General features: G+C 32.4%; 1 protein-coding gene across 1 annotated transcript; it reads left to right on the top strand.

Annotated features, from left to right (window-relative positions):
- Positions 1-3,909: 3,909 nt before the first annotated feature.
- On the top strand, positions 3,910-12,092 carry LOC100789316 (probable beta-D-xylosidase 2). The gene is made up of 7 exons (XM_003520701.5): positions 3,910-4,622; positions 7,575-7,853; positions 9,187-9,356; positions 9,473-9,570; positions 9,706-10,056; positions 10,137-10,550; positions 11,085-12,092. Exons 1-7 carry the CDS (start codon positions 4,134-4,136, stop codon positions 11,690-11,692), a joined length of 2,409 nt encoding a protein of 802 aa, XP_003520749.2. The 5' UTR covers positions 3,910-4,133; the 3' UTR covers positions 11,693-12,092.
- The last annotated feature ends 213 nt before the right edge of the window (positions 12,093-12,305 follow it).

Here is a 12,305-nt window from a genome sequence, read left to right as displayed (position 1 = left end):
ATTTATATTTCAGAATAAACTTTTAGAATATAATAAATAAAAGGTGTATGATGTAATAGTAAAAATACAAGATATAAATGCCTATAAATTATCATTCTTCTCATCTAAAAAAGAATAGGGAAGGGGTCCTATTAGCTTTGTTTGCTTCATTTTTACGAAAGAGTGAAGGTCCACATCCATCATGATATAATTCGATGCTAGTTCTCCAAGTCAACTGCCTATTGTTAGAACTTAGAATTCATGGTGGTTTCAGGGGAGAGAAAGAAGACAAAAGTACAGAAACTCTGATAAATTAACATGTTACAATCAATCTGATTTAAGAATTTTTTTCTTTCATTTATTCAACTATTCTTACCATGATTTTAATTTTACCATACAGCTCATCCTTATTATTGAAAGTTGATGGATTATTTTTTAATATATTATTTTTAATTCTTAACATATTTAATGTTAACAAGTGTCTAAGATATTAGGTATCTGGATTTAAATATAATAAATGGCTTATTAATTATTACAATAATCTTATGTTAAAGAAAATTACTATATTTATAAAAAAATATTTTGAACATATTAAAATAATATTAACTATTATTATTTTTTTAATTAAGATAAGTTAATGATCACATCCATGTGAATATTATCTATTTATGTAAATAATTAACGAGATTCATTTATTATCAAATAAAGATCGTATATGTTAATCTTGGATTATTGATGTCTTTTTCAACATAATTTATCTTCAATAACAATTTGAATTAACTTTTTTTTTTCACATTAATTAACTTATCGAGTCTCTACCAATATTGTTTACATAAACTTTTTTTTTCCAGCATTAATTCCTTACATAAATACTGCCAATTATTGTGCACTGCGCTCTTTATCTTAGGGTTTCTTAGTAATGCTGATTGATTACGTCTACAAGTTAGGTCTTGAATCGCCCAAAAAAAAAGGAAGAAAGATGAAAGCTCCAATTAGCACCATAAGGCACCCGTCATGCTACCAGATTACATGCATGATATATAATAACAAGAATAACAGTCCTGGAATGGAAGTGCAAGCACAACGGATACATCATCAGTTCGAGTATACGGTCTAACGTAGCTCTCAAGTATATTTACGAATCATTTACCATTATGAAGTTTGTTTAAAATCATTTGCATTTTAGTTATACCTTCATGATGAAACTCTTGGTAAGTTTTTATGTTCCATTTGGATCATCATTTGTCTGGTATACTTGCAAGTTGCAAATCACTAGTGACAACAAACAGACCCAACACTAGAAAGAAAGAAAGAAAGAAAGAAGCTAAAATCTTAACTCTCAATTTGATTTCTTAATTTTTTAAAATTATAAAATAAAAAAGAAAAAGATTTAGCTACTAGATTTTGACTTCGTGCATGAAGAGGCAATTCAGTCCAAGATGCAAAACTATCATCAGCTATAAAATTCTTTTTCTGAACAATTAATGTAACTATATTTAGAACACAATTCAAAACCATTTATCAAGTTAATAAAACTGTGTGCCAATTGAGTCTAGGTTGCTATATCAAGGGGTGGGTCCACCAGGCCAGGAATTAACCCTTACCCTGAACTATGATAATATGATAGTGCAGTGGTGGTCAATTTCCCGTGATTCTCTTTTTGTATTTTTCTAATTGGTGTTTGTTTGTGTTTTGAAGAGATCCAGGTATCTGCAGTGCTCGAGTGATTCAATCGGTTAGCCAAAAGCTTTTGTAATCCACTGAGATACATATAGGTGTGTCACTTTTAAAACAGATGCAGTAAACTGTTGCAGAGACAACCCAAATTAATGTAACCAATATAAAAATGTACTGTAGTCGTGGACCACTTGAATCGAAACAAAATATTCCTTATAAATACATTGAGAGATCTTTCCTTCAGAAAATGGAAAAGGCTTCAATATTAATTATTTCTTTCTGTTGTTGTGTTAGGTAACTTGGGTTTAATACACCAAAACAGGATTCGATCATATTTTATTTTGGTAGTAGTATTGAACATTACATGTGTAGTAGTATTGAACATTACATTAACAATAAAGAGATTAATTGGGATTTGGGAGCAAAGATTAGAAGGATGTAAATGGGTCCAGTCACGGAAGAAGGCAGACAAAACTTTTGTAATACATTATGGAAGCTAGCCTTCCCAAGAAAACCTAACAAAGCTTTTCATTAATGTTCTTTTGCCAGCAACTGATCATCCACACACAAGTGGCCATTTTCCTTTTCTTAATACTATCTCCCCATTCTCTGCCAAGCGATCACAACACGTGCCGACAATTATACTGTTACACATATCTTCAACTTTGATACCCAATTGGACAATTAGAAAACAATGAATAAAGATGCCTCCTCCTATATATGTCTGGTAAATTATATATAAGAATGCGATATCGACCGAATAGGATACTTGATTGAATTTCCTAAACACTCTTGATAAGCAATTTATGAACTATCAAAGCAAAATTTCCGTGTTCACCAAATATATGTAGTAATGAATTCGGCCTAGGAGGCTAGGAGCAACTAGTAGACATCTTATATTTTCATAGAAATTAGCCTTCATCTATCCAAGGGAAATTCTTGTTCATCACTACTAAAGGTGATATTACTATATTAGTTATATGTCCACTTTCCTTTTCGACGTTCTTATGCTCCTAACTTATCAGTTCAATAAATTAAAGAATAAAATAGAGTTCCTTAGAGCTAACGCCTATCTTTTTGTTTTCGTACGAAGTAATGTTTATCTTTTTCTATCTTTCACTAATGCCATTATATAATTTTATGTTAAGTTTTCACCGTCCTAATATGAGATAATCCACTATGGCTCACTCTATGTTTGAATATCTCTGAGGAGCCAGAAAAGCTAGCTAGCTCTATGCCAAGCCTAACTTCTAAGTGAAGCTACTCTCAACCAACTAGCACTTATGCAGATATCTAACATTGTCAGAGGATAGGGGCAGTTAACTTCTTGATCTCTATTATTAACTTCTAATTGTGATTCAACCGCTATGCTTTCTTGATCTATAATTTCCTTGACTCTCGAGTCTTGACCTATGACTAGCTCCACTTTTTCGGTGCCTGAATTTTTCATTCGCGTGCTACCCTCAACCCATTTTACAGAATGCTTGCACTAAGTTAACAGCTTAACTTAAAGGGTGATAACTACCAAGCCACTGAATCTTGGTAAAAAAAGTTTAACAATGACGTGACTCACACTCTTTTGATTCATTTGAATATGGATTGCACCAAGGGTGTCAATTATTCTTTCTGGATATGGGATATTTGGCAGAGAAAATAAAATGAACAAGTTGATAACGCTTTCCATAAACATTGGTAATTAAAGTGATCAATGCAGCTTCCTCTTTTTGTTTTTTTGTACCAGACCAACTAGACTTTGTACTAACATTAGTCATAAAGCATATTAACCGAGGAAAACAAAATTAGTTCATTTAAAAAAAGTCATAAAGCATAATATCTCATTGAACATTGTATCGCCTAATCATTCTTAGCCAAAATAATTTGTGCTTGCCAGGTGTGTGACAATTATACAAGACAAGCAATGGAAATACTACCTCCAAAGCGAAGAGATTCGATCCGATTAAATATTAACTCATACTTCCTAATTATGGATTTCTAATAAGTAAATTTGGCTCTCATCATTCGAGGAATAATTTTTAAGGAAAATAATGCATATTTAAAAATAAAAACATTTTATAAACAAATTATGTAAAGAAAATTAAAAATAAATAAAAAATAATATTATAAATATGATATAAAAAAATTCCAAGTGTTATATAACTCTTTCCTTCATTATTTATAACATAAACATAGTTGGCCTTCAAACAGATAGGTGAATTTCCTTGGTTGTTAATATGTTAAATGATGAGCACAGAGTGATCCCTTTCGTAACATAAACATTATTGAAATCTCACCAGCAACACACAAGTGGTTTCATGTCCATAATAATAATAATAACCACAAAACACGAAGTAGGAGTGAAAATAAAAAGCACATAATGGAAAATCCAATCATGAAATTAAAGTAGCTAAAAACTATAGTCCTCAATATTAGGTCGTCATTGTGATTGTACAGTGACATTTGGATTTAGGAATTAGGACATGGCCACACCCATTCTATATAACGTTCCCTCCCTTGGCCACCACCCTCGCTCACATTTATTATTTCCCTCTTTGCCCCAAATGTCTTCAACCTTCTCACCCCTCCTCAATCTCATTGCAGTCTTCCTCCTCCTCTTCTTGGTCCGGCACACGTGCGAGGCACGTGACCCGTTCGCGTGCGACCCGAAAAATGGCGCCACGGAGAACATGCCGTTTTGCAAGGCTTCACTGGCGATACCAGAGAGGGTGAAGGATCTGGTTGGAAGGTTGACGCTGCAAGAGAAGGTTAGGCTTCTGGTGAACAATGCCGCGGCGGTTCCAAGGCTTGGGATGAAAGGGTACGAGTGGTGGTCGGAGGCACTCCACGGAGTTTCAAATGTGGGTCCCGGAGTTAAGTTTAATGCACAGTTTCCCGGTGCTACTAGCTTCCCTCAAGTCATCACCACCGCTGCTTCCTTCAATGCTTCTCTCTGGGAGGCCATCGGACAGGTCACTTTTTCTTTTCACCATCGACTTTTTTATTTGTTACAAATGACAAAATTCATTATATTTTACTGTCTAATTTTTTTTTATATTATCTTTTAATTATATATGATAATTTTATTAAAATTTATATTATTAAAAATGAATTTTAATTAATTGATAATATAAAAAATGAATGAATAATGTATGTGCTTAGACCGTGTGAATAATTTTATATATTATCATCTAATCAATACATATAATAATACTATTGGCTTTACAATAATCCGTTTAAAACTCACTAGTGTATTCAATGAAAAAAAAATCTTATCTTATCAGATAATATGAAAATACTTTTTTCCTATAATTTTCTTTTATTATTTGAATGATCATAGGTTAACCATGGAATTATACTAATCAAATTTTAAGTGGACAAAAACTGTGGAAATAGAAAAGTGTATATAATGTGTCTTAAGTTTTATTTATGTTTATGAAATAAGGTCGACAATATAAACTGCATTAAGATCATTTTTAGATGTTATCTGACTTATCTTCCTAGTTAAAGTGCTTAACTTTTGCTTTGCTCTCTTTTTGTCACGGTTTGTTTTTTATTTTTGCTGAGATTCGGTCAAGTTGTGTTGCCATCATCATGGTACCTTTACTTTCTGCTGTGTGGCCTGGGCGCGCGGAATACTTAATATCCAGCTACCATATACACGAGAAATATCCCACAATTAATTTATATTCACTTATGGATAAATTAATGATTTATTATTATACAAGGTGCAAATATTAAATATATTTTATGAAGCATTTTAAATACTTTAAAAGGAAGCATTAAATCATTTTATATTTTAATATAGTAGATTTTTTTTTCTTCTAAAATTAGCATTAACACTTTTATCGTGTCGATTTCTATAATGTAATTTATCAAGATTAAAGCTTAATTTTGATTAAAAAATAATATTACAAATTACAAATATCTAATTAAAGATTAGACTTATACGTGATCCTCTTATAAAATACTAAAAAGACGAGGGAGGGAGGAATTTTAAAGTCTCAAGTAGTAGTATTTAAGTGTAAGATAACATTATTGATTACCCCTTCCATTGAAGCAAGGGTAAGAGTTTTATTTTAGAGTAGGAGTATATGTGATGTGGGGGGCACACTCGTGGTTGCAGCCTTTGCGCTTACAGTTATGGAACACCGTGCCTTGTGCACGGCTAGGTAGCCTTTCATTTAATCATGTTGCTTGACATTTCTTGCTCTCGGACTAGAGGTGGGAACTTGGAAGAATCTTTGCAAAATACTGTACTACATATTTTTTTTTTTTGTTCACAGTTTAAAAAGCATTTTTGAGTATTTGAATGCAATTTTAGGAGCTAATTTAGCTTCACAACATATTTGGTTATCTTTAAAAATATATTTACATATTACAATTTTACTCAAAAATTTAATTTTTGTTATGTCAAACAAAATTTTAGCTGAAAAGTTAACTACAAGGTTGAAGTTGAAACTTTTAAACTAATTTATTAATTTATGATTATGTTTCACAACATATTTTAACTAACATTTAACTTTTTTTATTAGATAAAAAATTTGTTTAATTATTTGATAAACTCATTTTAATATTTTTTTTAGTAACTTTTAGTATTTGTTGAAATGTCACTTCAAGTAGTTTTTTTTTAAAATTAGTTTTTAGTTTTTAGATTTTCTTTTACTTTTATCTCCAATATAATTATTAATGTTCCTTGTTAGTTTTTTAAAAAATAAATCACGATTTAATTATTTTTTTGTCATTTTACATTTTTCTATTATTTTAATAATTAGTTTTACCAAACACATAATTTAAGAAGTTAATTTTTTAACTTCCAGTTATCCATTTGTTTTCTAACTAATTTTGACAAATATAACCTATAAATGTTTAGTAAAATTAACGTAACTAAAAAATTCAAAATGACATGTTTAAAAGGGATAATAAAAAAATTTAATAATATTTTAAGGAAACAAATGAATAAAATATTAAAATTAGAAGTTAGAAGATAACACTTTTTAAAAATGTTATTTCTAATAGTATTTTAAAAATCATGGAACCTACTTAAAAAAATTTATTTATTGAATTGTAAAATAAATTTTTCAACTAATAAAAAAAAGTAATAAAAAAAAGTAAAAACTAACTGAAATGATTTACCAAATATAACGTTTATAAAAATAACACTTAGGTTACTTTTACAAAATTAATTTGCAAGCTTAAGTTTAATATTTAAAAAACTTAAATTTACAAATTTTAACCTAAATATATGGTAAGATTTCTCACAGGTTGTTTTAATGATTTTCATAAGAATTGAATACTTTGATTAATTTAACTAGTGATGTTAAATTTATTAATAATTTATAGAAAAATAATAATATTATCTTTAAAACTATTGTTATTGTATTCTCTTACATTTTGTCTAAGTAGTAATACATAATCTACTTTTCTTTAAAATAAAAAATACTTAATCTACTTAGGTTATGATTGGTTCATTTATTTTCCTTTTAATATTGTTTCGCTCATCAGTGATTGGTTGGGTTCGCTTCAACTTGCATCATACAGTATCATTGTCTGTGGGGACCAGTTCAGTGCGCCCTTTACTAAGCTACTTGCAGATAATGCCAGTCCCAATTTTCCAAATATGAGAATCAACTAGAAAATAATAATAAAAAATACTAGTACTTGGCTCATGTCTTGTGAAGTAAAGAGTTGCGAACTCTATCGGATCTTCCTTTTTTGTTTTGTTTTCAAGTGAACTAAATAAGAAATAAAAAGAAAGAGTTTTTTTTATCAAAATTATAAAAAAACCTATTTTGTACATCCTAATAAAATAATTCGTTTTTATTTTGTCAACCAATATTCTATACCTATAAGGTAGTATTGGCTACTAGTTAGAATTTACCTATTTAATTTTTTCGGACATTAATAGGGGGGTTAATGAGCAGGTAGTGTCGGATGAGGCAAGGGCCATGTACAACGGTGGAACAGCAGGGCTCACGTATTGGAGCCCAAACGTGAACATTTTCAGGGACCCAAGGTGGGGCCGTGGACAGGAAACTCCCGGTGAGGACCCAGTGTTAGCCGGTACATATGCTGCTAGTTACGTCAGGGGACTACAGGGAACGGACGGTAACCGGTTGAAGGTTGCTGCTTGTTGCAAACACTTCACGGCTTATGACCTCGATAATTGGAATGGCATGGATCGATTCCACTTTAATGCACAAGTAAGTTTTATTTTACAGTATTAAATTATTCTAGTATTTTAATTTTTTGTTTTTATAATTTAATTAAAATAATAATAGTACATGTTACCGCTTCTTAAAATATCCAACTTACTACCACTGGTTATTATTTATATATGAAACAAAAATAGGGTTTTTTTCTTCTAATGGAGTATAATTGTTTAACAAATATAACCATATTTCTATACATATTAATCGTTAATTTTTTATTCTTAATTTATTGCAAAATAACGAGACACTTTTTATTTTTCATACAAGTGAATGTATTTCTTATGTTAATGCACGTGACTGTAATTGTTGTATGTTTGTGAGCATTGGTGAATTATTGAATATTTGAAATTGAATTTTACACACCAAAAACAAAATGAAATTTAATATTACCGGGAAATTAAAAATATTAATTCTTAATGGTACCATTCATTCACAAATCATATCCCCTGCCTGTAAAAATTTCTCAAGCTTAGCATATTTGGTGTAGTTCAAGATAATCTGTAGGTCCTCTTGTTAATTCCTTTTTCTTACAGTTTTGTGTCTTTGGATTCTTTCATTTTAGAAGATAAGGAATAACATTACTTAGATGACATTCTTTTATGTTAGAAGATAAGGAATAACATTACTTAGATGATTGGAGGTCAGCTAATGCTGTTTTTCTTTCTTTCTACTCGATCTTGCTTATCAACTTAATTTACAACTTACAAATGATAACTTGATTCACGTGACTCAATTCTTGTCACATCAAATTTTGCATAGTCTGGAAAGCAAAATTTTGCAGGTTTAATTAAATGTGTTACAACGAAATATACATACTTTTAAATTAATTATAGCCATATAGTGCCATATGTATTTCTAGTTATCTATATTGAACGCTGCACGTTACTTTAAATACTTCATTTTATTCTCTGTCTCAAAATTTAGGTTTTCTCTTGTTTCTTTTCACTTATCTTCGCCTATTTTCAAATTCTTATTTATGATTTCCTATAATGGTGAATTTGTTTTTCATTTATTTTCTCCTTGTGGCATCTCTAATTATGTTTTCTTCTTTTTTATGTTTCACTGTTATTAATTTTCAAAAAGCAAACAAATCCATTAAAAGATCTAAGGCCTACAAATTCTACATAGAGCTACATTATAATACCTATAGTTGTGTTTTATAACATTCTTTTTCTAATTTTTATTTTTAGAAATTTTATGGCAATAAAAATTATATTATAGGTACCTTGTCTGGTAATTTATTGAATTTTTCATGTTCTGTATGAGAGTCATATCTTTGCTTGCTAGATGTGTCAAATGAAGTGACTATGAAGTTAATGTGCAGGTGAGTAAGCAGGACATAGAGGAAACATTCGACGTGCCATTCAGGATGTGTGTGAGCGAAGGGAAAGTAGCCAGTGTCATGTGTTCTTACAATCAAGTCAATGGGGTCCCTACCTGTGCCGACCCCAACCTCCTCAAGAAAACAGTTCGTGGCCTGTGGCAACTTGATGGGTAATACTAGTAAATTAATGCTCATTGGATACCACTTTCTGTTTGAACTTTGAAGTAATCACCTCATCAGAACTACTGTAAAAGACAATCAAATCTTTTTGCTTTTCTGTGGTTAGGTACATAGTATCAGACTGTGATTCTGTTGGGGTGTTTTATGATAACCAACATTACACACCAACGCCAGAAGAAGCTGCTGCTGATGCCATTAAAGCAGGCTAGTTAACTAATTAATTTAGTTGATTCCTTCACCATTAGTTATTAGATCAAAATCAAAAAAGAGAAATTGGTGACCAATTAATGTGTTGTGAGGACAAAATGAGATAATTTTTCTTTTTTGACCATGTGACAGGTTTGGATTTAGACTGTGGGCCTTTCCTAGCTGTGCACACGCAGAATGCGGTCGAAAAAGGGTTGCTTAGCGAAGCTGATGTGAACGGTGCTTTGGTGAATACACTGACGGTCCAAATGAGGTTAGGCATGTTTGATGGAGAGCCATCGGCCCATGCATATGGCAAATTGGGCCCAAAAGATGTGTGCAAACCGGCCCATCAAGAACTCGCCCTTGAAGCTGCCAGACAAGGAATTGTGCTTCTTAAGAACACTGGTCCTGTTTTGCCACTCTCCCCACAGCGTCACCATACCGTGGCTGTCATTGGACCCAATTCTAAAGCCACCGTTACAATGATTGGAAATTATGCTGGTAAGTGCATGATATCCCCAAGTCTAAATAAATAAATTTGCCTAAAACAGCTTTAATTGTCTTCTTACCTGCCTAAATAGGTGTTGCATGTGGATACACCAATCCCTTACAAGGGATAGGAAGATATGCCAAGACTATTCATCAGTTGGGTTGTGAAAATGTAGCTTGTAAAAATGACAAGTTGTTTGGGTCTGCTATAAACGCGGCCCGTCAAGCAGATGCAACGGTTTTGGTGATGGGCCTGGACCAGTCCATTGAAGCTGAAACGGTGGACAGGACTGGCTTGCTTTTGCCTGGTCGTCAACAAGACCTTGTTTCAAAAGTGGCAGCTGCCTCAAAGGGACCAACTATTTTGGTCATAATGTCTGGTGGTTCTGTGGATATAACTTTTGCAAAGAATAACCCTCGAATTGTGGGCATCCTGTGGGCTGGTTATCCAGGCCAAGCTGGTGGTGCTGCCATTGCAGATATCCTGTTTGGAACAACTAACCCAGGTCTGTCTCTTTATCATTAAAAAAAGTCTCAAATGTCTTAGAGTGGAGTGTTAGTACACATTCCCTAACCTTCTTTTTCTACTACACATTTTATTACTATTAGGATAAAATTGACATGGAATCCATACAAATTTGTGAATTCTAATAAACTATAGCCAATAATAAAATATATTCAAAAGAGTGTGACAGATATTTAAGTTTTATAATTTATAGGAAAGAAATAGTAAGTCTTAGTTAGGTGTCATATAGAGTTTAGTAATGATCATCTATAATGGTATCGGATTATCCAATAATTTCTTGTGTTATAAAATTATTTGAAATGGAATTGAATGTAAATCAAATTTAATGTATGTTTACCAAAAATTGTTGACACAAATGGTTTAGCACCTGAGTTTTTTAACCAAGGTGTGAGGTAAAACATGAAATGATAATTGGAGATATCACTTTACCCAAAAATAGGAATAAGATGGGAGGGAGATTACACATACTGGTTATATAATAAATAAATAAAAATATTGTATGTTTTACCATCAGGGGGCAAGCTGCCGGTGACATGGTACCCACAAGAATACCTAACAAAGTTGCCAATGACAAACATGGCAATGCGAGGAAGCAAATCAGCAGGGTACCCAGGAAGAACGTATCGGTTCTACAATGGTCCAGTGGTGTATCCATTTGGACACGGCTTGACATACACACACTTTGTTCATACATTAGCGAGTGCTCCCACAGTGGTGTCAGTTCCCTTGAATGGTCACCGCCGTGCCAATGTCACCAATATTTCAAACAGGGCAATTAGAGTGACACATGCACGGTGTGACAAACTCTCCATCAGCCTCGAAGTAGACATTAAAAATGTGGGGTCCAGAGATGGCACGCACACGTTGCTAGTTTTCTCTGCTCCTCCTGCAGGTTTTGGCCATTGGGCACTAGAGAAGCAACTTGTGGCCTTTGAGAAAATCCATGTTCCTGCGAAGGGTCTACAGAGAGTTGGAGTCAATATTCACGTGTGCAAGCTTTTAAGTGTGGTGGATAAGTCTGGGATTAGGAGAATCCCGTTGGGGGAACACAGTTTTAACATTGGCGATGTTAAACACTCCGTGTCACTTCAGGCTGCAGCACTTGGGATTATCAAGTCCTGAAAATTTTAGGCTAAGGTGGAGAATATCTATGGCACGTGCATAATATATATTAGTATGTGAAAAGTTTTAGCTTTCAACAACAAAGGTTGCTTCTAAGGGATATTCAAAGGCAAACTGTTGATATACTTGGATACTTGTATTGAAGACAAAACGTGCTAGATTAATTCATCTATCACAGTCAAATTACACAATAGGATTGATTTGATTTTGGAGAGGAGATTAAGGAAATGTATTGTTTTCTCTTCTCCTATATCTTTCTACTTTTAGGACTTTTATTTTATTGTTAGTGTCTTATCAATAGGATTGGTAATAAGATAGTTTTCTCATTGTAATTGTAATTGTAACTTCCCCCCTTATCTTTCTTACGATATTGTTAATAAGATTGGGTTCACATCTATTACCATCATGCGCATGTGAGATACAAATTCTCTGCTTAAGAACGACACTGGTTGCTACCATTTTCTCTGTACTTCTTTTCGGCTTTCTTCCATTTCAGCATGAGTCTGGACCTCCAACGGTACTGCAAGAATAACTTAATGGTTCTTTCTTCCTCTCCCTACTTATCGTGCAGTTAAAAATTATTTCGTAGTCTGGAATCATCAAGGATCCATAG

Source organism: Glycine max, chromosome 3 (genome assembly GCF_000004515.6).
Source record: "Glycine max cultivar Williams 82 chromosome 3, Glycine_max_v4.0, whole genome shotgun sequence".
Taxonomy (NCBI): Eukaryota; Viridiplantae; Streptophyta; class Magnoliopsida; order Fabales; family Fabaceae; genus Glycine; species Glycine max.
The sequence above is the reverse complement of the archived record's forward strand: the minus strand, read 5'-3'. Positions and strand labels throughout refer to the sequence as shown.